This window comes from Pholis gunnellus (genome assembly GCF_910591455.1).
Source record: "Pholis gunnellus genome assembly, chromosome: 17".
NCBI lineage: Eukaryota > Metazoa > Chordata > Actinopteri > Perciformes > Pholidae > Pholis > Pholis gunnellus.
Window position 1 is genome coordinate 13,220,179 of NC_136544.1, and position 27,322 is coordinate 13,247,500.

At 43.7% G+C, this 27,322-nt stretch overlaps 1 protein-coding gene across 1 annotated transcript in view; it reads right to left on the minus strand.

Annotated features, from left to right (window-relative positions):
* The window catches only part of prkcab (protein kinase C, alpha, b), a gene marked incomplete at both ends in the record, with an annotated part of 83,134 nt that overhangs the window by 23,950 nt on the left and 31,862 nt on the right, over positions 1–27,322 (minus strand). The window contains one exon of the mRNA XM_079176850.1: positions 536–647. Coding sequence (XP_079032976.1) covers positions 536–647 — 112 coding nt within the window. The remainder of the gene's footprint in view (positions 1–535; positions 648–27,322) is intronic.

The window sequence follows — 27,322 nt, forward strand, 5'->3', positions numbered from 1 at the left end:
GGAGATAACGTGGAGTCAGGAGGGGACAGAGGAGGTAAAGGGAGGGATACAAAGGGGGAGGGACTAAATGGAAAAAGACATTTTAAGAAAAAGCATGATGTAGAGAAAAAGAGGGGAAAGGTGTGGGACAACAGAGAAAAGAACTGGGAAATGAAAGAGAAGAAGTAAGGGGAAAAGGAGAATTAAAATGAGTGCAGGATGGGGGTCATACATGCAAAGAAAGAAGAGTTGATAGAGGAGTGTGGGTGGAAAGAATGGGAGCGCAGAGAGGACTCAGCAGGGCAGGACAGTGAATTCTGCCTGGGCTGCAGATGTGGCTGAGAGTAGTTCAGTACCAGTCTATTCCCATCTGTTCTCATTAGGGCCGACCAGCGCAGCATATTAGAAACAGGTGCACACACACACACACACACACACACACACACACACACACACACACACACACACACACACACACACACACACACACACACACACACACACACACACACACACACAGCATATGCACATGCACGTAGACAGGGTGTGTACTCACTGTCACATTTCATCCCTTGGTGGATGAGTCCATACAGCAGTGAACCACAGTGGTCACAGAAGGTGGGACTGCCGTATGTGTGGATCTTGAACTTGTGCTTGCTTCTGGGGTCCTGGGCAACAAACAGAGAGATGCGAAAACCATAAAATAGTATTAAATGTTATTATTAGTAGTTAGTAAATACGGTACAGTATTCTAAATGATGACATTTAAAAAGCCATCAGCTCTTTTACCATTGTATTACTATTACAAATCAACATCTAAACTAAATAAACCCCTCAAAAACCTCCCCATTCAGTTTGTGTTGGCATGTGAAGGGTTAAATGAATAATCCCTTTGGTGGACCTATCAGAGCTTTGGAACCGCAGTGTCGAGGTCCCGCCCACACACCCGCTCGAGCCAATCATGAGCCAAGGCCAGGCAACAGCTTGTTAGAGTGAGTCACCTAGCTACGTTAGCTCAACGGCAGCTCTTTGGCTAGAAAGACACACACACTAACCATAATATCTCTACAGTTATGATGAAATCGACACATGTTTTAATTCACAGATTCGTGACGATTATAGAAAGTTTTGTGACATCTCCTCTCTTGTACAATTGCCGAGCTTCCGGTCCCGCAACGACTTCACTCACAGCAGCTGTCAATCATGACGTCTCACGGATTTATGACACAGCCAGCCACCAGGGGGCGATCGAGGTATTCTTAGCGTACGAGCCAGTCTTTAAAGCATTAGCAATTCAATATGAGACCAATTTCAAATGACAGTAAAATTGACCAATCATATCTTCACTCTAAGTGGGTGGACTTTGTTATCGCTAACTTTATGACTTATGACTTTATGACTTTATGCCAACTGTTCCTGTATGTTAAGGTTTATGTGGGAAAGCAGTATTGCTCGTGGTGGTGGGGTTCAAACTGCCATGATCACTGTCCACTGTCCATGGTTCTGAAGTGTGTGTCTCTAATGCTTGTGTGTGTGTGTGTGTGCTGTCATGATGTTGTAGGTTTACATGAGGTGTTGGTGGTTTTTTGTGGTTGGTTAGCTTGATGTCGCTCCACTCCACTGAAGTGATGCTGTCTGGATAAGGAGGAGTTGCATTTTGCTTTAGAAATGATCTGTTTTTTTGTTTTGGTGAACTCTCACTCTCTTCCTTCTCTTTGCTCGTTGCTTTGCTAAGGCTGGACTTGAGTCTTCATTTTTGTTTCAGAGCTGTAATAGTCATGAGTACCGTTTGCAGTATTATAAGAGAGGACACAGTAAGCGAGGCTGGTAGTTTTCTTTTTTTCTCTATTAGAGAAGGAGGGTCAGAGGGCCGAGGTTTGAGAGGAACTAAAACACGTCTTTATTGTCATTTTGTAACTTGCAACATTTCTATGTAAGGGAATAAAAATGGACCTTTCTTACAGCATCTGTTCATCACTCTACTGCTTAATGTCTCCCTCAGAAATGAACGGAATGAATAACTGCAAATAGCATCCGAACAGAGCAGATTGTTTTGCCTCATTGAGACACATAACAGTATTTCACTTTAATTTCTCAGTACGGTTGTTTTTAGCTGTATGATGCATCATATCCACGATGTCATCGCACTTTCGCATTGAGAAACAGAAAGAAAGAAAGAAAGAAAGAAAGAAAGAAAGAAAGAAATATCCAGATGGAAAGGAGATGTCAGAGTTATCAGCGCGTGGGAACGTGTACGGTTCAAGTGTTTTCGTGCTTGGTGTCGGTTCTCTCCATCTTGTCCTCCTGGACTCCTTCCCAGCATCACTTTTCAAGTGTTATTAAGGCACAAACACACACCGTACAGTGATCGTATCGCGCCAGCAGCAACGTAACTGAGAAACTGTTTATCTTGGCCTGAACATCTGGCACCGAGGCTGAATAAATAAGCAATTTGAGGATTGATGCTCTGATAGGTTTCCAAGAAACCGGATCGGATTATAAAAAAAAAAGAGTAATGTGTTCTTCAGCACATGTCATGCCATTCAATTTGTTGAAAATCGATTCATATATCCTCCAGTCAATATTGTGATAACGGAGGTTAGCTAATATCTACAATCAGCACGAAACAAAACATAGCTGTAATTAAAGCCCAACAAACGAGGGTGGATAAACCCCCCCCACCAGCGTCGCCTCCATCACAATGAAATGTGTCAGAAGGGCTGCATGTGTAATTATACAGGCCACTGACTGAGTAAGTGGGCACACGTTGGGGAAAAGTGCCTTTTCTTTCTTTCACAAGCATAACAACGTGACGACAGAAGGTGGCGGAGAGGGGAAGTCCGTGTTTGAGAGAGGAGAGAGTTGTTGGGTGGTTTACGGTGTGATTGGCAGTGAAATGAGTCAGTGGTGTGAGGGGCCCTGAAAAGTCTAATTAACATGTAGTTAGCTCGCCTAGTTCTTTTTTTTTTTTGCTCCTTTCCTATACAGCCTTTCCTGGAGGATTTTCTTGAGAAAAACAAAACCAAACAGATGGCTCAGTCATCTCACTCCGCCGGGTTTCCCTCCCGACCTCACTGCTTTCTTTTCAACCTTTAAATTGTGGGAAGTTTGAATTTATCTTGAAAGAGACTTGCTGGGTAAACAGCAGGGACCAGGGACTCAGATCTCTCTCTCTCTCTCTCTCTCTCTCTCTCTCTCTCTCTCTCTCTCTCTCTCTCTCTCTCTCTCTCTCTCTCTCTCTCTCTCTCTCTCTCTCTCTCTCTCTCTCTCTCTCTCTCTCTCTCTCTGTCATTGTGTCTCTGTCTCTGCTCCCCTCCTGGGTTCCATGGGTGAAATTGAAACAGCATGGTTTCTACCCACAGTCATCCTGAGACTTTGACTCGGTGCAGCCATTGGCAGGAAGGGCCCGGGTGTGAAGACGTAATTTGCTCAGCACCTTGGGCTTCCGCATGTGTGTGTGTGTGTCTTCATGCATGCATGCATTTATTCCACCCTGTAAGCCATCTCAGAGCCTTGTGTTGGTGCAAAAACCCCTAAAAGGGAACAACAATTGCTCAGACACACACACACACACACACACAAACTGACCTAAAATGATCTCTCTCCTTGCTCTCAAAGCCCAGAGAGATTATGATATACTAAGACAACAAATTAAAACTTCTCGTTCCTGCAGCATTATCAGCAATTAAAAAAAAAAAGGCTCTTTATGTTTGCAAGGCGCAAAACATTTCAAGCTCTGCCGAATGAAGAAATAAAGAACACGTATGAGTGCTCCCCTATGGTTCTCCTGTATTTAAATTCAATGGACTTTTGTCCACGAGTCCTTTTCGTTGTTTTGATTGCATATTAAACGGGAAAAAAATAATCTGCATAACATTTAAATGTGCAAACAGTTGAAGAGGCAGCACTCTTGGCAGCTTTCATCGTGGCCCACGCTGCCACAGTGAAATCAAGCGAATACACAGTTGTAGACGCTTTTGATTTCCTCCAGCGGAGAAGAAATCTGATCATTTTCTTTAACACCGTGGAAATCATGTCGCTCGGTCTCAATATGTACAGTGGCCCCAGTTTCTTCACACAGAGGCTGTGGCTTAGGGGCCCGGTAACATCGCTCAGTAACCCCTTCATGGGTGAAATGTGTGTGAGCTTTTTCGTCTCGGCCAGTTCGCTTAGACGCACATGGAAACATGCGTGCACACCAGAACTCCACAGAGCACGACGAGAACGAAGACATGACTCACCAATCGACAACGAGTCGTGTGAGATCCAAAACAGGTTAGTCATGGAGCTGAACTCTGGCACACAGACGTTAAAATCTGCAAAACACATACATCTAAAAGTGGAGTGTGGCACATGTGGAAGACGGACTCGCTCAGTCATCGTTTCACATATCCTCTCGGCCATTTAAATGCTGGACGTCGTGCTGTGCTGGCGGACTGACTGTCCACACTAACAGACAGAGCTGCTGAGGCGAAACCAGGAGGGGAGCTGGTTCCAGTGAGGCGAGATGATGCTGATGCTGCCCGGATTTATCGGGGCGTGACGACAGCCACAACGAGCAGACGAAGAGGAAGAGGTCGATGAAGAGAGCGGAGTGACAATGAGTCAAACGGAGGTCTTGCTAATTATAGTCAAGGCATTGATCAGAGGTAACGTTAACGTATTACTAATTGGGCATCATCGCTTTAAGACGCAGAAGCTGATGTGACTCATGTTTGGGGTTAATTGGTTAATCGGCTCCAGATCTGCCTTCACGTCCGCTTCATACACATTTGGTTGACGGCTACAAAGACAAAGTGTAATGTACCCAATGTGATGCCTCATAAGCGAAAGCATTTTTCGGTCGGTGACCTTCATCCTTGGTTGATTTGACGTGGTTAGGTTGAGAGACACAATAAAAAGAAAGTGGACTTTGCTGACAGTAGAATACCCTCGGTATGGAAGGTGCCCTGCGGAGTGTTCCTGGAAACAAAGAGGTGGTGTGTTTACGCTCAGCGCTTTCTCACCAAAGTGCATTCTATGTACCTTTTGAGAATGTACTGAATGCGTTTTCTTTTGTCACTGCCTTGGCCGGCACAACGCTCCTTCTGCATTACCGCCAGCAGCTGCCACTTGATGTAACAGCTTGAAACCAGCAGCTAGAAGGTGTGTAACGTCACTCAGGAGCGTGGTATAAACGAAACGGAGAAAATAAATGCTCTGGAGCGCTACTGTATCGCTGACAATGGGGACGACCTATAGAATTAAATTCAATTACATTTGACTTGTAACTCCTTGTTAATTCAATAAAGTCGCTGGTGTAGGATGTATTAATTGAATATAAAATAACATTTCAGTGAATCTATATCTATGTATTTGTTTGTTACATTTTGTTTAAAAAATGTATCCCGGTCTCTTCCACACAGTGAGGCTTACAGCGTATTATTTAAACACTGGTATCAGTATTGGTACTCGGTATCCAAAGCCCAGATATTGCTCTTAAAAAGTCAGATTCATCCCGACTAATGTACACAAACACACACTGGATAACAATAAAAGGTCCCCAGACATCACTGTGAGCAATTAAACCTTTTATAAAACATCAACAAACACAACAAAACCCTGAAACTACAATTAGATTAAGAGACTACATCATGCTGTGTGTGTGTGTGTGTAGGTGTGTGTGTGTGTGTGTGTAATGAGGTGCTGGGGGGGGGGGGGGAACAAAGTGAACAACTACTGTTGCTATGGTGATAATGGATTAGAGAAAATGACGTGATCGATTGAAAGTCAGCGGAGAGAAAACAATCAATGGAGCGGATGAGGAAAAGCAGTCGAGAGCAAATCACTCTGCGGCCTTAATGCAATTAAGCGCGTGCACGTTCGTTATGAAAGGCAAACGAACTACAACTATAACGAGGAGGAGAAAACTAATGGAGGAGCAAACACCGCGGAGCAATCTCTGCTCACATCATGATGAAATGCTCCCTTTCCTTAGGGCTGAAGCTCAGCTGTCTGGCTGAAAAGAAAAGAGCATGCTGGGACGTTTACAGCCGAGAGGATCCTCAGTTATTCTCTCATACTGTAGGAGTGTTACCCCACAGCAGCCAGTGTGGCCAAACGCACTGCTGCCCACAGCCACGCCTACACGGGCAGCAGTGTGACCTGCCGTGGTGAAGGACAAACACTGCCTATTGCACCCAGTGGATGTGTGTGTGGTGTGTGTGTGTGTGTGTGTGTGTGTGTGTCTGTCAGTATGAGGCAGAGAAAGGCAGTCAGAGAGAGATTTCTGTAGTGTTTTATAAGTGAAAATTATGGTGTGAAAAAAGAGAGACGGTGAAAACAAAATCGAGGCATCTTGAAGGACTGATGGTCGGGACTGAAGAGAGAGAAACAGAACAGGAGATGGAAGTCAGAGACGAGGCCCATCAGTGTGTGTGTATGTGTGTGTGTGTGTGTGTGTGTGTGTGTGTGTGTGTGTGTGGGTGTGTGTGTGTGGGTGTGCAGGTGGGTGGCATCAAAGCCGTCAGCCAGTCACAGTCGGCCTCACCGCTCATGTCCACAATGTGGAGACCAACTGTCAGTTACACCGAGCGAGGACGGACAGCTTCACCTGCCGGCTGGCATTTATTCCGTATCTTTAACAAACTTGAACAAACACTAAAACAGTTAAGGATTGGTATCTGATATGTCACACACACAATGGCCTAAAACTGTGTGACTCAGCCCTACAGACAGATTAAAGGAACTGGATACCGGACTCAAAAATGGCGCCCACTCACTCGCATGAAAACGTCTCATGGAGCCCAGAACGTTTTTCTAGCCTCCAGGTTTCTTCCACGTTGTGCAGCCCACTGCGCATTAGTAAGGTAATATCACACACCATAGGTTAATATATAATATATATATATATATATATAACCTTTATGGATTCATGATTAACAATGCAGCTCGTTTTCAGAAGCGGCCCAGAAGCAGCTCTCTTTGGAGCCGTCTGCTGTTAGCAACATGTGCTGAGGTTAGCACAGCAGAGTCAGTCACACTGTATGGTGAGCGTAAATTAAACATGGGAGCTGGAAGACCCGCCTGTGGCTTGAATACATCCCCGTTATCACCCAGATGTGCCAGAAAAGGAAAAAAAACAACCTCTAAAAGGTAACTTTTAAAGGTAAAATGATTTATTTTGTAGTTTTGGCCTTTTTCCAGGTAAACGAATCATGGCAAGAATGCACCATTTAAAAATATATAATCTGGGGTTGGGGAGGTCGCATCCTTTTTCACACTGATGAGTTTGCATTTCTGATGATTGCCAAACCATAACCCGTCAACAATGTCTTTCTCACACAATCTACACTATACACACAGGCACACACTATTCAAATACACCCTGACAGCCATCCTAGTCCCCCGGGGTGGAAACATTGGCTTCACAAGATCAAGCTGAACACTTGTTGGAACTAATCCGTCTTCTGACGCTGATAAAAAAAACAATAATGAAGCTGGAAAAGAAAAGAAGACAGAGGACAGCGGGCGGACGAACTGACATGAGATTCATCAACAGCAGAAAACAGACAACGTACACAATGAATGTGAGACTAGCAGGAAAATAAAGCTTGTCCAAAGACAAAGAAAGAATGACAAAAATGGCACATTGACCTGCTGATTATCATCTCCTCTCGCATCGCTGACATTTCACACAGCAGATTAGATTGGGAATGACAACTGTGACTGTGTTTTCTTCAGGTTCGTCTCTGTCTTCACAACTGTGGCTGTAAAGGGAGAAACTGGCACCTGTATTGACTACCCATCACTGATTTAATTAGTGGATTGACATCTCTCTCTCTCTCTCTCTCTCCAGCTGCTGCAGCCTGTCAGTGTTTAACGGGCCAGATCTTCTCACTGTGGCCTCATTATGTACAAGACCGTTGTTTTATAGCCTGTAAATCAAGCTGCAAACGCAAACGGTAAACTGATGTTGTGTTTAAGTTGACAGATGTTACATAGCGTGTGTGTGTGTGTGTGTGTGTGTGTGTGTGTGTGTGTGTGCGCGTGTGCCTGTTCTCTTCAACTGCACGTCTTGTGTGTCTGCCATTTGTTGTGTGGCTCCTCTGGTTGTACGCCTTTCTAGTCTTGTTAGAGAATTAAACATCAAAAGGCATTAGGATATCAAACACGGCACTCACATACATGCATATGTGCACACACACACACACACACACACACACACACACACACACACAGGATATGCATGAGCTCATTAGTGAGAAATGGTACAGAGAGCAATGTCAGCAATCTCAAGTGAGCCCCCTGGATTAAGGGATACGGTGATTTTTGATGATGAGATGTGGAGTTGATTATGGAGATGATGCCGTGTGTACCAGTTAGCTGAGATATGGCTGTATTAGACAGTGTTATCCAACCAAGCTTCACTATCATAGAGGAACACGCGAGTGGTGGAAGAAGTACTGCAATCAAAATCCTACTTAAGTACTATACTTACTTATCATCAGCACAATCTACTCAAAGTATCAATAGTTAAAGTGCTCAAAACTAGAGCGGCACCGATTGCAATTTTCAAGCCACTGGTTTCATATCTAATTATATTAGATAATATAGATAATATCATCACATCTGACTAAAGGATGGGACATATTTATTAGCAGTGCGTTATGTAACATACACGTTGTGTATTAAGACCCCTTTTAACCCTTACACTGCTGTATTTAAGTCAACCTTTATTTTAACTCGGACATTATTGAGGTAGAGACTTCATTTACAATACAGCAGGGTGAAAAAAAAACAAAAACAAAAAAAACAATCAGCCCTGTTCAAAAACAGTCATGTTTTCGACGGGCACTGCGCTGGTGTTTTTGGGGATAAATGTGGCCACTTTCTACCTCTGACACACAGCAGACACAGGTGTCGGTTAATCCGTCGCTGTTCGCGCTCTGATTAATAGCAGAGGAGAGATCATGTGTTCAGGTGCTTTCACACAGAACAGCACACACCCTTTCATCACGGCACAACTTTCATCATCAAACACGGCACTTAATTAGACCGACTAGGACACGAGGCCACCTTTTATATTGCATGTTGTGTGTGGATGTGTGCTGCAGGCTATAAGCCTTTTTGTTGCTGTATTCACACAAGAGGCCAAGCGGGGGCTTTTTTTTTTTAACCTGCGAAAGTATCATCGCTTCCTGGGTGTGCTCCGCCGTTCGACCGGGGGTCCCTGTGGCCACAGCCGGCGGGCTCCATTAGGAGACACCGGTGGCAAACGGCTTCGTCTCTACTCGGGGGGGGGATAATTGAGCTAAATGGCTGCGAGAGAGGCTGAGCTTGTTCAGAGGATAGTTGACTTTGTCGAGGGGCAGCGGAGGATCCCACTCAGTGGAAGAGGAATCCAGGCTGTGCTCACGCCAGGAATAAAGCAAAAGCAATGGCTGCATACAAGCATGCAGACACATGCAGCTTTTACACATACCGACGTGCGGATAAAGTGGTCAGAAAAACTGAGCAGGTGACACTTACATTTTTAAATAACATGATGTTATCCTGTTTAATTGTTGGTGCTCTGCTCTTTATCAATGAAAGGTTCAACACTGAGTGCATTAAATGATACTGAACTGCGACTTTTGTATATTTGCTGTCGATTTACAGACAGTATTACATGTTGTAAATCTCTGCTTTCCTGTGAAAACAACGTGTCTTGCTTTGTGGCAATGCTTTTTTTAATTGTTTATCTATCTTAAGAAGTATCTTAAGGAAACAGGAAACCTGTTAATGTCCAACGTTTTGTCGACCTCGTCCGTCTGCAGACTTTGTGGCTCCGCAATAACATCAGCTGACTTCTTCAAGACTTGTCATTTTTGAGCATTATGCTGAGATGACTAGCTTTTCAGTCCTTTTTGGATATAAAGTGAGGAAATCTAATACATACATTATACATGGCGTAAAAAGAAAATCCGGTTTTCATTACACGAGGCAGTATGGAGGGCTGCACTAGCCCGACGGCTTGTGACCAGGAGGTTACCACTTCCATCTGGACCGGCAGAGAAAATGTGGAGGGATGGGGCCTCATATGGTGCCTTAAAGCCAGGCCCTTAACCCCATGACCCCAACCTGCTGGAGCTGCTCAGTGACCGTATGAATAGACTGGTCAGACTGGGGAAAAAAAGAGAATATTGCTCTTTCATGAAATAAATACGTGTAAAACTATTTAAGAACCAATTACAGAAGAGATAACAAATGTGTCTGTATGTCTCAGCAGTTTGTCTCTTATCAGAGACTTAAAAACAACTCAATGTGCAGAAAAATGGAAAAGAACAAGAGGACCTTTAGCGAGCAGAGAGCTCAAAATAATGAGGTAAGAAGCCGACTTGCAGAGACTAATTGCTGGCTAAGAATACCCATAAAGCGTTCTCACTTTTCCTGCTTCTGACACCTCAATTTCAGTTCACCGGCGAATAATTACACATGTTGTATTACTGAACTCACACAATCTGATTTTACACAATGGGGCAGTTTTACAAGGCCGCAAGCCAACTATTACCAAACTGTCATAAAAGTTTAAGAAACGGGGGAAAAACAACCGAACTTTCCAGGTCGTTCATCACACGCCTTCAAGTACCCACAGTGCTTTGCAGCAGCTCCCCCGGTGTGTTTATTAAAGCTTTGAGAGAACCGGACTACTGGCTGGTAACCTGCGCGTTAATCACTGCGACATCACCACAGAAACCAAGGAGGACAGGCCCCAGGTGGCCATCTCTCTCTCTCTCACACACACACACACACACACACACACACACACACACACACACACACACTCAAACACAGAAAAACTATATTTAAACACTGAAGACAAGTAAGTGTACTTGCAAAACAAGAGCCGTAACACAACACACTAGTTTCCATGAAGGCAACAGGAAACTCAAACAATAAGGTCACTGTATTATGTATGCGACTTTACAGTCATGTGACCTGTTGAACTTGTATACACTCCGCTTTCACCAAACTGGTGCAGACACACTCTTGGAAAGCATTAAACCCCGATAGCACTGACGGCTTCATTAAGCTCCCGACACTTTACACACCCTCGAAATCACAATCAGCGTCCGCAGGGTTCGATAATAATCACCTCCTTGATGAATCCTCCAGCTTTCCGAGTTGATGAGCACAGCTTTACATGAGCGCTTATGGCAAGTGTAATGTCAACAAGACAACAAACCCAGGAGATTGCAGGACGCACACCCGGCCTATGGAGTACATACAGTGAGAGAGATAAATAAAGCCCATATAGCAGCATGGGACGTCATTACACACACGGTAATCCTCAGCAGCCGTCTGTCACAATAATGTGTTTGATGGACATACGCTGTGCTATGCTGTTTGATTCTTTTGTTTTCTGCCATTCTGTGATCTCCAGGGAGCGTACAATGACCGTACTGTTCATTTTGAATGATGAATAAGTGTGTTATTTTATATCTGGTTATTTTCCACAACCGGACCCACAAATGAGTGACGGCTAATGCTAGCTAGAGCCCGTTTTAGTCCCTGCTAGCCACCGTTTCACTAGCCTCTGACTAACTCAACTCTGATCAAGCATTTCTTTAATTGTTCTTTTTGGAAAGATGAATGTGCTCCTGGGGGTTTTTTACTGTCCATTCAACTTTTTAGCTGTAATCTCGACTGCGTCCGTCTCCGTCAAGATGAGCCGAGTTCCCCGCCCCAGCTGATAGTGTGTGATACTTTAAATTAGGACCCATAGCAAACATTGAACTCAATAGATAGTTCAACCTGGTAAAACTGCAACCTGTTACTTATTAAAACACAAACAATGATGTTGTAAATTTGAATTATAGAATAAAGAGATATGACAAAAAGGACAAAAAGTAGGACTTATACCTTTTGGGATCTGCGGGTAGATCTTTTTTTTTTTTTAATCACCGTCCTTTATCGAAACATGTTCAGTGAAACATGATGAGAAAGGTAAAGCTGAATTTCTACTCTATTATCGTATTATTACAAATATCAGTGGGATTTTGAATGAGTTTTTTTCTTACTTTCTGTTTCACTTTGACTCACAGTAATGTGGGAAGAGCACAACACTGAGCGTGTGGGAGCAGACGATTAACTCTGTGGGACCTTTGACAGAACACGAAGGAGAAGTAACACGGAGTGGTATTTTCAGTTCTGAGTGGAATACAAACCACACGGTGCGATGGTTTCTCCCAAACACTGAATGCTGTGAAGAGACCGACGTCTTGATCGACTGCCGATGATGCGCCCTTAGCTAGTATAGCGCACATCGTCTCCTGGCAACGCTGGCTCAAATGTTCCCCGCTGCCATGGGAAACCCTCAGAGGCACACATGAAGAGAGAAGAATTCAAATTTCAGTTCAAGGTCAAAATATGTCAATTTTGATACGAAATTCGATACGATCTGCTGTCGCTCTGTCCCTCTGCTTCATGTGTGTGTGTGTGTGTTTGTGTGTGATGAGTCCTAAACTCTCTGACATTCAGGCCGTGTGTTTGTGTTTGTGTCACTAACCAGTGTGTGTGTGTGTGTGTGTGTGTGTATTACGTCAGCGGCCCTGTAGCTGGCAGAGTCACCACGTTGGCCCCCGATGCTTCTGTCCGGCGTCCAAACAGCAGACGATTACCGCTGTGCCACTTAAATGTGTGTGTGTGTGTGTGTGTGTGTGTATGGATGCAAATGTGTGTGTCCACTATTTAGTCCTCTGCATCTACATAAGCAATGCAGCTGCTCTTCGTCTGTGTTTCTTTAGTGCTAAATACGCAGCCTTCTTCCTCCTGCCACCGTTTGCACATTCACCCCCCTCCGTCCCACTGAAGGCCCCCGGTGGTTGTTGACCGACAGCTTTCAGATCATCGAGGAGTTATGCGGCATTAGGACGAGGCCAACAGATCAACAGCTGGCCTGTCAGTGGGCTGCTAATCCACTAGGTGTTAGGGATATGGGAACATCCTCGTATGGCTTATCCATACTGTACCTACCACACTCCTCATGATTAGACAGAAGGACATATCACTGATGATATGAGATGTGTGGGGTTTAGATAAGATGGACCTCTGACCTGCAGCTGTACTATTCTCTAGAGATAAACATATACGCTTTTACTGCACTTCTAATCCTCCTGTCACCAGTCATCACCAGTAACATACTGACAATGAAGACGGAAGAACAAAGGATTATCTGATACACGTAGTAATTAGAAATTCTTGTGGTGAAGCTCAATGTGAAGACGTGTCTGTTGTGTTTCTCGTCATTTTGATGTACTGAACTTGTTTTTCCAACCAGAGGATGAAAGATGATAGATATAAGATGATAGATCTAGTTTTCCTCAGAGGTCTATAGCTTTGAACCAAAGTAATCATCGTAATGATTATTAAGCATTTGCCTGTAATAAGGTACTAGATGTTTTGAAGTTCATCTGCTTTCTTAAACACTACACTGAAAAATTATAATTAAATATTATAGTGTCAGTGTGCCACAAATTGTCTTTCACTCCAAAAATTCACTCCACAAGTTATCAGTGTTGGAAGAAGACAATCAGACCTATACCTTAAGTAAAATACCTGCATTCACAATACATTTTTCACCAGTTTCTGATGTTCTAAAAACCCAAAAGTGAATTGATTAAACAAGAAAAAAATCGGGTTAATCAATAAGGAATATAATGTGTGCTATTATATTATCGGGTCATTTTGCACCCCTTATTTTAGTTTTGTTCACGGATATTTTTTTGAATACTTGCTTTTATTGGAGAATATACAGTGGCACACATATATAATATCCTCATGAGAACACCTGTTTCTGCTCAAAATGACCTGTATAAGCTGTACTTACATGAACTCAACATCAGTTCATGCAATGACATTAAAAATCTAAATCATAATCATAGCGTGCAGTACATTAATATCATTGATTTGCCACTATAATGCAGCCCTGACCCTTTATCTCCGACAGCTTAATATACATTATAATAAAATCCAGTACAAATGTTCCCATTAACAAAATGGACTCATAGTCTCGATTGCACAACCCTCCAATTAGATGATAGAAAATAATGAGGCCGTAAGAATCTCGTAGAAATACTTATCCAAACACACGGCACGTAATCAACCCACTTGTGAGGCGTCCGATGACACCGCCCTCGTGGGAATGCATTCATATTTCACACAGTTTTAACACGCCGTGGTCGAACCGATCGATCGTCTGCTAAGGCGCCTGCGCTTGACTTGATTGCGTTCCAGACACTTAGAGAATATTAGAGGTTTGGGGGGTTTTTAGGCCGGATCTGTTCTCGTCAGGCTGGGCGTCTTCAGACGGGGCTGACTAATGATCCGACGGGCTCGGCCACGGCGGGAGGGATCAGTGACGGCTTAATGAGGCCACAGCTAGAGGGAGGCGGGAGGAGGGCGGTGTGGTGGGAAACCACAGCGAGAGAAAAAAAGGGATGATAAAATGAGGAGTAAAGAGAGAAACCCCACGAGAGGAAAAGGGAAAAGAAACAAAGCAAAGGACCACAAAAAAAGGAGAGAGATAAATGAGATAGTAGAGAGCATGCAGTTACAAGGCATGTACGGTGTCCCACTGATGTCCTCCCACTCCTGACACGCCTGGGATTCACTGTGTGTGTGTGTGTGTGTGTGTGTGTGTGTGTCTCTGTGGAGCCTCCCTAACTGCTCGGTGTGGTTAATTATCAAAAAAGTGAGTGAGAGGGAGGATGAAACATTAATGGATTATTTTTCCCATTTATTTAACTGCTGACGATCCTCTGTACATCTGTGGTTCCCGGTCGGGAACATGCTAAGATGGTGAACATAAAAAAAGCATCATATCTGCTTATAGCATCAGCGTGATGGCATTGTCGCTATGAGCATATTAGCATCAGCTCAGAGCACCGCTGTGCCACATCACAGCCTCACAAAGCTGCTAGCATATAGCCGTTAGGCCTCTTTAGACCGGTTTCATCTTCTTGAAGTATTTCCCTATTTGTTTGTTCTATTTAACAGATGCCACAGTCCCCCTACTTTCTGAAAAAGGAGGACACAGTAGAAAAGTACAGGTCATGTAAATGTGGTTGTCTCGGTTATTTCTCTCTCTAAAATGGTGCAAGTCATTGATTCTGCACACGGCAGATGTGTCACTGTACTCTGCCTGAGACTACCAAGTAGAACGCACATTGTGGCTGTTCTCAGGGGAGACGGTCTTGAGTCATACCCCCTAGTTTCCCCTGGCAAAATACTGAAGGTGCACGCAGAGGGGAGCTAAAGCACACACAGAGAGACACACACACACACACACACACACACACACATACCGGAAACCATTAATGCACACACACACAGACAAACACACTCTAAATACATAAACACACCCAGGGGACTCAGCCATAGGCCTTGTGACATTTGTTTTCTTAAATAGAGCATTACGTAAGTGCTTGATGAGCCAGGCAGGGAGGACAGGAGGGGGAGGAAGGGTGAGGAAGGAAGACAGGGGGGGGGAGGAAAGAGGTGAGGAAGGAAGACAGGAGGGGAGGAAAGAGGTGCCTGACATCCCCGGTGGAGCGGCACAAACTGGCATTGTTAGAGAGACGGAGGCAGACAGAGACCTCCGCGTGGCACCTCACCCCATGGCGCCTCACGGGGAAAAAATTGATTGCCCTTATTTCGGCTGCAGGTTTAGCCGAGAAACTCTGCTTTTCTATTTGTCGGTGATGCACTGGGACTGTCTTCACATGATAAATTGCCGTGGTCAGTGCTTTAAAGCGCCTGTGCTTACGTTTTGCCGGGCAAGGATCTCTATTTTTGTAAGAGCTATGATCTTTAGTCTCTCAAGAGCAAAGGCAGTGAAGTGGTTACAGCACATGGAAACCTGTGGGGAAGGAGGTTAAAATGGGCAACTCTAACACTGCAGACCACTGTTCGCATTCCCCTTTCTTATCGACAGTCAATATAGGTTCATTTATTAGACCATGTTCCCCAAACGTTAAAGCGGCTCACAAGCAGATTGACTTTGCTTCAGTGTTGCACGACATACCTACACCAGAAACGCCCTGCAGTTAAAAACGGCATCACATTCCTTTGTATTAGCACGGTGATAGCTTTACTGCCGTATCAGTATGCAGATATTTAGGAAGGGTATCGTATCAAAGTCATAATTTTGGTATTTCGTCAACACTAGTTTCAAGTGGACCCTTGAGTTCGGCTTGCTTAGTCAACTGCTGCCTCCAACGTCAACATTGAAATGTCACGCTCAACTTTTCAGTCAACGCGGATCATAAGGTCTAGAAGTGAGGGATGAGCATGTGTTGTATGGGCAGAAGCTCCTGAACAAGTGAGTAAGTGGAAGTAGCGTTGAGATGGTTTTGTCAACTGTAGAAGACATTCAACAGGTCTCGTCTTGAGGGAGAAAGGTGGTATTTGACTTTGGAAAAAAAGCTTTGCCTATGTGCGTAAAACAGATGGAGAAAGAAGAAGAAACTCATCTGCTGTCTTTTACTATTTATTTTTCCAGTTTGGGCCAAATATCACACATGGCTGCAGGACATTCGGAGACCTCTCATCTGCGTAGCAGTGGAAACAAGTGTGGGCACGCTGGGAAGAGTTGTTCAAGGTGAACGATGCATCAATGAGCAAAAGCCTCAGCGAACAAGTCAACAGGTTGTGAGTCACTTTCACGGGAGCAAAAGCTGCCACATGACACCTCTTAGCCATTTAGAATCTCATCAGTCACGAGGGGAAAGGAGCTTGTGTTTCTTTTGGACTGAAATGGAGCAAAAACCTGCAACATGCCTCCCCTCCGTCCCTCCCTCCCTCTCTTTCTCCCCCGTGGTGCCTCCCCGGTGATGACATTAATCACGAGCTACCTTCTCCTCCAGTCTGAGGAATAGGTCAGCTCCCTGGCTGCCGTCTGCCCACAAACAACCACACGCACTTACAAGTGCAGGGGTCTCACACACACACACCTGAGCACACATTTACACACATTTACACACACACACACACACACACACACACACACACACACACACACACACACACACACACACACCTGGTGTACTGTACTGTGGGCCTATAAATTATTCATAAAACTCTCATCTGATCATTTCAGTTGCATTACTTGATTAGCTTAAAGTGCTAAATAACAACGTATTTATTTTTTCCCTCATTGGAGTATTTTTTCCATTCAGGTATTTCAGATTGAGCTATTACTCTTATTTCATATCTCATTTTACGTTCAGCAGCAGGCAACATCTTGTAGCTGCTTTTCTTCTTCCCTTTTAAGTGTATACAATTATATTACTTCTGAAAAGTGTAACAAATCTCTTTGATCGTGTTTCCAGTGGATCAGTTCATCCTTTAGTCTGTAATGTGCCACAGGTTTGTGAAAAAGTCACAATTTCCTAGAATTCAAGTTTTCAAATGTCTTCTTTTTGTCCGACCAATAGTCCAAAATGCAAATCTTGTCAGTTTACATGATATAAGAAAAAAAGCAAATCCTCACATTTAAAAAGTTGGAATCGATGAATGATAATTCTGCTTTATGACTCAAACAACTATATTAGTTATCAGTTAAACACTTTAACCTGCAATAACTGAATTTATTGAGGGCAACAGCTGTTAACACATAATATAATATCACCTTATAAAGTTGACACGGCGAGCTCGTTAGCAATCGATTGCTTATTTATAAGCAACATTGACATTCATTTTGAGTTGCGTTTCTGGCCTAATGCCAGATGTACGTTGTCCTTTTAGCTCTGTTCTGGTCTCCACCGACTCCTGAAGGAAACATCCGTTTCTTCAACAAAAACGTAAACTGCAGAGTCAGGTGATAATTGTCTGTGGGTTCATCACTGCGAGCAACTCTTTTAACATCACAAGCCGTCATTTTCTCCCAAGTATTAATATCAAAATATTGATACGAGCAGCTTTTAAGTTTCTCTCTTGTGCTGGACAGACAGAAATGTTCAGTCGACTGTTAGAGAACGCAAACTCCTCTTTTTCATTTTGCTGCTGCTGCTGACCAAATACTTTACACACACACAGACACACACAGACACACACACACACACACACACACACACACACACACACACACAGCAGGCAGGAGGCGGAGAGAGATTAAGACAGGACACACTTTGTGTGTGTGTGTGTGTCTATTATCGAGAACTCTGTTTATGACAGCAAAGCAAGTCTTGCGTCCCTGGTCAGTCTTTGCTGTTGTTGCATATGTGATGACAGCAATCTGCAGAAGTTGCAGGTGAGAATGTATTCTGAACGAGGGCAAAGTGAAGGAGAACAAAAGAGGAGGGAGGAAGAACTGATGTCCAGATTGCATCACATCCTTGACCTATTCATACAAGGCTTGATGCAGCACACAGTCCGTTTTCATTATGAGTTAATCACACCTAAATCCACATTTAATCTTCTCATTTATTAGCGAGTCAGGCAAACAAAATGAACCTTGATATCAATTTAGGATTTGTTAAACGCCAAAAGGCAAGAGACGTAGTGACATTTAAATAAGAATTGAATACATGATAAATCTGGATCCTTCGCTGTTAGAAATAATGTCCATGCACTCAAAGGCATTGTTATGCACATTAATCATCGACGACAAAAAACCCAATTTGAGCTCCATGAAATTACGCTCAGCAGTGAGGTGTCGCAGCCATTAAGTTCATAAATCAGGTTAGGCTCTGTGGAGCGCTTCCTAACCTTAAAACACTTCCCCACAGGCCACTCTAAATCTTTCACCTGCTGAGAGTGCAAGTTTTATGACTATTCATCTTCTACACTTCACCTCAGCGGGGAGCAGAGATCTCGCACCATCAGTAGTCTGTCTGCGACTTAATGAGCCTCCATTCATTCAGCAATCACATCAAGCGAAAGCGCTCGCGTGTCTGGAATGATTAAAGACAAATGATCAGCTCCTCAGACGACAAAAAGGTTCTGTTGGTCTGAACTGGATAAAGATTGTGCAACTCAACACCTTTCATTCAGGTGAGGGGGCTCATTTATCTGGCTGGGTTCCCGGATGTAATCAATAATTAATTAATAAATGGTGACGCTCCAATTGGTACCAGCCACTTCAAAGTTTTCCAAAAGGTGCGATCCAAAGAATCGGGCAGGGCTCTTGAGGCTAAAAGAGGAAGCTCAATTTAAAAGGGATCAAAGTAGGTGAGTGTGAGGAGGAGTACAGTGGGTCACAATAAAACAGCGTGTTGGCAACATGTCGGGGAGGCTGAACTCTTTCGAATCCACCTTTCTGAGCAGCTCCTCTCTTCAGTAAACCTGCAGACACAAACACTGGCTCAGACTGACGTTTCTGGGGCAGCGATCTGTCGTGGAAGAGAAAGCACCTGACTGAGAGATGTACCTGAAAACACAAACACTTCACAAGATTCTGGCTCAACTTGAAAAGACACCATCATTCTTGTGCAACTTATTATATTTTAATGAAGTTGCCACGTCCATTTTTGCAAATGTCCAGTTCCAGGTGATGGTGAAAGCAGGCGAAGCAAGCTAGCCCTCCCCAGCTACGTGTGATCTTATATTTACTTTTAGTCATACTGCCCAGCTATGTTTGATCTATTTTTAGTTACAATCGACAATCTAACTCTCCCAATGAAATGTCTCAGTTTTAGTGTCAAAATATGATGAAACACAAATTGACACAAGCTATGAAAACTATGAATAGAAGTCCGGCAACAATGAAGCCTCCTCGCTGTCTGATTCTGCACTAGAGAAGTGAGGAACAAAGGGAGGACCAAACAGTGTTCAGAAGGACCTAATACACACACACACACACACACACACACACACACACACACACACACACACACACACACACACACACACACACACACACACACACACAGCCCAGCAGGAGGTAAACACACATGCAGGACTTGGAGAACGCACCGACACTATCCATTCAGTTCAGTTCAATTTATTTGCCCGATACCACAAATCACAAATTTGCCTCAAAAACATTTAACTGCAGGAGGAAACCACTTTAGCAACAACCGTGCAACTCACACAAGGACACGAGGGTGATCCTGCACTGTAATGATGATATCAAGCCAATGCTGAAGTGACATAAACGTGCATTCTCTCTACTGCCCAGAAGGGGGCGACTCCTCTGGTTGCAAATAAAAGTCCGATTGTATGGAAGTCTATGAGAAAATGACTTGATTTATTACAGATTTATTATCAGTAAAGTTTTTGGTCTCAATCGTAAAGTGAAATCATAAAGTGATTGTGATTGACAGGTTGTTCTGGTAGTCTTACAACTTAAACTCTTTCAAGGTGTGTTTGAAGTTCATGAAAGTTAATTGTAACCGTTCTGGTTGCCTAAAAATGTGGGTTGCACTTGGCTCCACCCTCTAGCGTCACTTCTGGTTGCCAAAAACCAAGATGGCGACCACCCAAATGCCAAGTCGAAGCTTCAAAACAGCAGTCCACACACCAATGGGGGACTTTACAGTGGCTAAGTTCACTTCTTATTTACAGTCTGTGTACGTGTGTGTGTGTGTGTGTGCGCAGACTTTAAGGCCACTCACAGGTCGATTGGTCTCTTCACGAGGCTCATCTCGCAGGCCAAGCTAACTATGCTGCATCTCCGTTGTGCCCTGATTAGCTCCTCCTCTTATTCATCACAGCCCGGCAGGGATTGTCCTTTTGACACACACAGCAAACCACATTCTCCTCCTCTTCTCTCCTCCTCCTCCTCCTCCTTGTCTTTTCCTCCATCTTTCCCGCAGGCAGAAGGCCCTCCAGCTCCCAGACTTCCTTTCCTTGCTCTACTTTTCCATCCCTCCAAGTTCATAAGTTCATGCGAGCAGACAAGAGTTCCCCCTTCTGCTCCCACATTATCCCGTCTTTGCTTGACCTCCATGTGTTAGTTGTTACTGCGCATTACCTCCTTACATGTTCCTTCTCCTCTCACCACACTTTCGTCTCGTTTCTGTCCTCATTATCCTCTTCTCCTTCTCTTTTTCGGGTTTCTTTTAAAGACGAGGACCTCAGCTCCCTGTTCTTCCCCCCCCCCAGAAGAACAATCACTAAATTCCTCTTAAATTAGTAAAACTTTGATGGGAGCTCAGCGCCCGCACTCGCATTCCCAACCTGTGATGTCTCAACTCCACTTTGCTAAGTCTTCACACTTTGTTCCCGTTGTCTTTACCCACCGTTACATTTCTCCGTTTTTACTGGAAGCCTTTTCTTCTGTGGCCACACTTCTTCTGAAAATGTCAGCACACTTCGACTTCCCCTTATTAAAAAGGAGAACATGTATTCTCATTCGCACACGACCTAGTCCCATTAATTAACATTTCACGAGGAAGCTAGACATAATTGGCCAGTGGGGCATGTCGATAAACAAGACGAATGGTTGTATCCGTGTCGAAATAGTATCTCTGTTAATCTTTGAGATGATCGGGCCTTAATTACCCTCCGTAATAAACGCATTGGTCACACTAGGTTGTAAAAACTCTAATAAGAGGTCCAACTGTGCTGAGGAAGTGTTTCTCCATTAGCTCTTTGACTTAAACAAGATTTGAAACCAAGCGTTCCGTGTCTAACATATCAGCTGTGTGGGCTGCAATGAGCCCGCGGCTTTAATTATCGCAATGTCCACTGATATTGTATCGCTCTTTGCTCACCATTTATTAACACTGGAACGGCGCTACCCGACTAAAACCTCTCTGGTAAATCTTCTTAATTGCTGCACGCAGGTCTGTGGAGTTTATTTAGGAAAGAAGGTTTCTGTCTTTGTCAGCCTGTGAGTGGGTTTTAATGAGCCGTGCTGCTAATAAGCAAAAAAAAGGAATATCCTCACGCACGCTGTGGAGCAATATAAAGTAGATAAGAACACACACACGTGATATTATTACGTAATCGCATGAATAAACAGCCTCTCTTTAGGAAAGCAAGCATAGGAGAGAGGAGGAGACAAGTGGTGTTATTTTATGCAGCTGTTGGAGACAAATTCCACTGAAGTACTGTATGTTGGTACAGAGAAAACTAAAGTTTGATTTGAGTAACAGTGCGACCATTTCATCTCAATGCAAATGGAGGAAGAAAGTGTACAATGCACAAGAGTCAAAATAGGCAAAAGCCCTATAACATGCAACTACATTAATCACAGTATGGAAAGTCAAACGTCACTGTAAACTGAATTTCTTTGGGTTTGGGATTTTAATTACACACGTCTGGCTCTCGGTTGTTATGATGGACATTTTTCAAGACTTGCTGACATTTTATAGACTCAACAACTACCTGATTCATTACAAAAAGCAATCAACAGATTTATCTATAGTGAAAATGATCAATGGTTGCAGCCTTTCCAGCTCTTCTGCTATAACCCAGCTGGTTTATCGGCCCACCGGCTCAGACCTTTTAAATTCTGTAACAGCATGCCCCACTGTGCGTTTACTCGGTACGACGGCCGTGTTCAGACACAAGTAGAGCCGGGTGACAGAAAATAAAAGCAAAGAGACCTGAGGCGACGAGAAGCAGAGTGTCAGTGAGAGCCGACGCAGCGTTTTTTCCTTCTCCGTTGCAGCGCGCAGCTCGTGGACAAGTCGCTCAAACAGTGTTCTTCACACTCCGGCATTTAGACGTGCGGCATTTAGGCAACGTGTGATGTTTTCATTTGCACACCCTATCAATAGCACCAAAAAGATGGCGTCTGACACAGAGCGTATTAAATCTCCGAGCGCTCACACTCGGGCACAAGAAGACGTGTAAACATGGCGAGGATAACAATAATAATAAGATGTATTTACTGTGGGAGATGAGTTGGACACCTGTCCTGTGGATGTGTGCAACTTGGCACAGTACACTCCGGTTTATATGTTGTTTTTCACCTTACATTTTCTGTTGCATAATACCCGGTAAGGACCACGTTGCCACTGGGAGTCTCCAGTGTCTCACACTATACTCGTATTCTCAGATTATTGTCTCCTGCTGTGAGACAGCAGGTGGAAACCACAGCGTCCCCAACAAGCTCCAACATTCATTAACACGCTGGCTTATGTAACCAGGCAGGGGACCAATAACTGCAGATTGGAATTTGGTATCTGTGATTAAATCAGCCGCTTATGTAATTGCTCATATTTTTCCAGCTGTTCAGACATCTCATACATTCCGGCTGATTGATTTCCGATGATTAAAGTCGGGTTGTTTCCATGAACTTCATATCTTTGCATGATGTGAATATTACCAACTTTACAAAAACAAAAGTATAACAACACTATAAAGATAACATTTTATCAGACAAATCATGGAGACAGTATGATGACATTTTTCTAAATTCCCTATAGATTAAAACTCATTATTACTTTAATCATGAACTGGCTTTTTTTACTGTGTTGCTACAAACAGCAGTCAAACCAATAGTAGTGATATGAAAAAAAAAAAGTACGTGCACGTCATCTCTCAGCAATCTGTGTGAAATGACCAGAAGCTGCGTCAGTCTGGGACATCTGCTCCAGCCTAAAGTAATGTTGCTTACTACTTAACAGTCAGAAAGATTGTGACTGAAGAGCTGCCGTATGTTCACAGCGCCCTCAGTGTAGTGGCCTTACATAATCACAACGTGTGTGAGCTAAAAGACCGACCTGTTCCTCCGGGTTAACGACTCACGGACACAAAACGGGCGTCTTTTAATCTGCCCTCTCTGACTTCCATATTGTACGGATTCATCGCCCAAGTTAATTCGTCACCCCCTGGCCGCAACTCTGCGTCACGTGTTGTCGCGCCGAGCGAGGCCCGACTCTAAGCCGTAATCTGCTCTCTGAGCAATAACATGTGGAGAGATTTGACATTGTGTAAGCCGCCGTGGCAGACGTGTTGGGCCGGCTCTCCCCAGCTGTTGGTGCAGGTTAGAGCCGAGCTCCGCTGGGAGGGTAATGGCTCGAGACTGGCAGGCTAATGGCGCGAGACGCGGCTGAGTTGTACGCTACCATGGCGAGGTAAATGCTACCAAGGCACTTTGCGAAGTCACGGGCATTGATATCTGAGCGCAGGAACTGAGTTTGAGTTTTATAGTCAAGCTGAGACAGATTGTCGGTGACCGAATGAGAGAAATAACAGGACAAATGTCTGTCCCCCCCCCCCCCAGACTGCACTGATGCCCAGTAACTGCATCAGGACAGTACCTTTGAAGGGACAAACTAACCAAGGAAGCATTCAACTGTCACAGCTGCCAGCAGCAGCACCATGAGAAATGTGGGATTCAGGGGTTTGCCATGTTTCAGCACAGCTGTCAACGTGCAGCAACTCTTCTCATCCGACTCACTCCCTCTTCCTACGCAGGTGGGTAGATGACAGTTGACGGGTACCAATAAACCAGCCAGTCATCTTGTCTTGTTTTTCTGCCCAATCAAGCGGAACATCAACGATATTACCTCCTCTGGGATTTAAGTAAGGAGACATTTCTAAACCCATCAAGGAACACTGAAAATCCCCCAAATAACTAAAGTTGGAGACACGTGGTTCTGCTGGGCGACGGCAAAAAGTGAGCACGGTCAGTAGGTAGCAGTAAACATATCCCGTTTTCTAATCCCATTAGGAATTAGCCAGTGAAGGTTTATATATTACATGTACATGAAAGATGAATCATCACATCATTAAGACCTCGTATCTAAAAAAACAAACAAACTGTGTCATCACGTATGTATGTATGTGTCAAGAAAAACTGTAATTATACTTTTGCATGTCATTCTGTGCCTGATATGTGGCGACCTAAATGAGTGCCTCTCTTACACAGTCTCGCCCAAAATGAACCATTTGAAATTTCTCAAAAAGTTGTATTTATTGCATCAGACTGTACAGGTGTTTGTGATATTTGTTTTTGTCTTCACCCCCACTGCCACTGTCCTTTTGGCACCACACCGCCATGTGTGCTGAAGGCTAATTAGCTGAAATCACCCGCACACACACACACTATGCTCACACACACACACACACACACACACACACACACACACACACGGCTTTAGCTCATGCACAAGCACTTATATTTCAGCTCTCTTCCCAATGACATTTTCTGCACACAGACAGTCACAGTTTCTCAGACCTGAACTGTGCCTCCGGTACAGATGACCTCATTTGGATACAGTTGGAAGTTAACTAATGAGCTGGAAACAGTTGAGCTGGTTGTTTTTTGCAGGCAGTTTATTTAAAAAACAAAAATAAGTTTGGAAATAGAGCTTTTCCCAGTGAGCCATTCAGCTGAGTTTAACGTTAGTCTAGTCTAAATATGCTTTTTCCAACAATATAGAAGGATGAAGCATGGAGGATCTTTGTAAGTTGTGTTTACAGTATAGGAGCAAGATATATATATACTGTATATCACAACATATTCTTTATTTGTGGGAATAAATTCAGTAATTCAAGGGCATATGTTGAGGGGAGGATTTTTTAAATTTGAGAGTGAACACCTACTGTACATAGATCTGCATATGTTTAAGAAAATGTCATACCTAAGACCTTGTTTTATCAGGTGAGGGATAAATAATGCAGCCGCTCAATAATCAGCTTTTTTGTGCCATTGACGTTTTACCCATTTTAATGCGTTAACTTTTAAATAACCCGTTGCGTGTGCAAACCGCTGCTCACTTTCCTCTCCCTTCTCCTTTTCTCAGCGACATCCTCATTTTCACCGGAGCCTAATGATGCACTCTCGCTCTGCTCGTCACACCAATTAAGTCAACAGTGGAGGTTTCAGCAGAGTCAGTGTCAACAGGCTGCAGTAATGAGGGTGGAGGGTGGTTGTACAGTTTATGTAGATACTCACTTGATGAGGGCTTTGGTTGAATCATGTCTGGGCAGAAATAATGGGGAAGGGAACCACAAACATTAGATCGAGACACTGGACGTGTTACTGCTTCTCTGACTGTGTACAGTTTAAACTTAACCATTTTGACAGTTCTCCTAACAGCACAACTCCTCACCAGTGGCTCTTCGTGAAGACTGGGATGATCCGCTTGTAATTTGCAGTTACAAAGCTGTGGCCAATCAAATCAGAGTTCATTTTTTATGACTTTTATTACTACTTTCCTCCGTAACGTTCCAGTTTCTCTGTTTTAAGTCGAGCAAACTACCTCATGAAGATAAGTCACTGTGCATATTTCATGATCTGCTTTTTACTACAGTTAATGTATTAATCGATTAGTTGTTCCACAGCAAATTAATCTGCAACTAATTGTTTCTTTTGGCAAAAATGGGTTTCGGCGCGTTCGTCGATAAAAGCTTTAAGCTTTTATCAAAATTGTGACAAAAAATGTTTATGGATTAAGTCAATTAATGCATTCATTGAGGCAACAATCCTCAGATTATTTGATAATCACAGAGGGTGATACTCTAACCTTTACCGAAACATGTTGGTTGCTTTGACAGGCATAGATGGGCTGAGTCGTTCATGTAACATTGAAGAGACTTTGATATTGTGTGCGTGGTTAAATCAGCCTCGGGTCAGAGTTCTCTTGAAATATACACAATTGGGAAAAAGATTAAACAAATATCCCACAATCAACTGGATGAAAAATATATAGAAGTAAGGCAAATCCACGTGATAGATCACACATATGGAGCGGGATGTAGAAAAAAGAAAAGAAGAGAAAAAGCCATCTAAAATACATGAAACACATGCAAACGCTCTGCAGCAGTGTTATTAATGAACAGGGCAAAAGACAGATGGTTGGAAAGAGGCTCTGCCAAAGAGAGTATAACAGCACTACACCCAATGTGAAGCTTCATCTCCCTGATCCCACGGACCAAATCTGTCACTAAAACAGAAGTAATATCACAAAAAAAAAGACTTTTTTTAAAGAACTTGATCTGGTCAAACATCTAGGCCCTATTATGCTCATGTAATCTGGTTGTGAAAACCACATTGTTTCTCTATGGATGAGTCACCTTCATTCACTGGCTCCAGAATGATCCTTGACTGATAATACAGCACTATTTACCACCCACGCCTCACAGCGTGCTGAATGAAAAACAGGGAGAAGCGGGAGCACTTTTCACTCAAATGCTAATGCAGACATCTCTCTCTCTCTCGTCTGCGAGTGGATCAAAGCATCGGCCGGACGGATGACGCCATTCACTCGCCGAGGCCGACACAAGGGTCGCTCACAGCCCACAGTGCAAAGGGTGTATATCTGTGTGTGTGTGTGTGTGTGTGTGTGTGTGTGTGTGAGTAGGACAGCAAGTGTCCGAGCCCCAGGCCAGATTCATGAGAGTCATGACACCACACTGATTCAGAAGGAGGAGTGGATGGAGGAGTGTAGTTGGAGCTGATGGATGGATGGATGAATAGGTG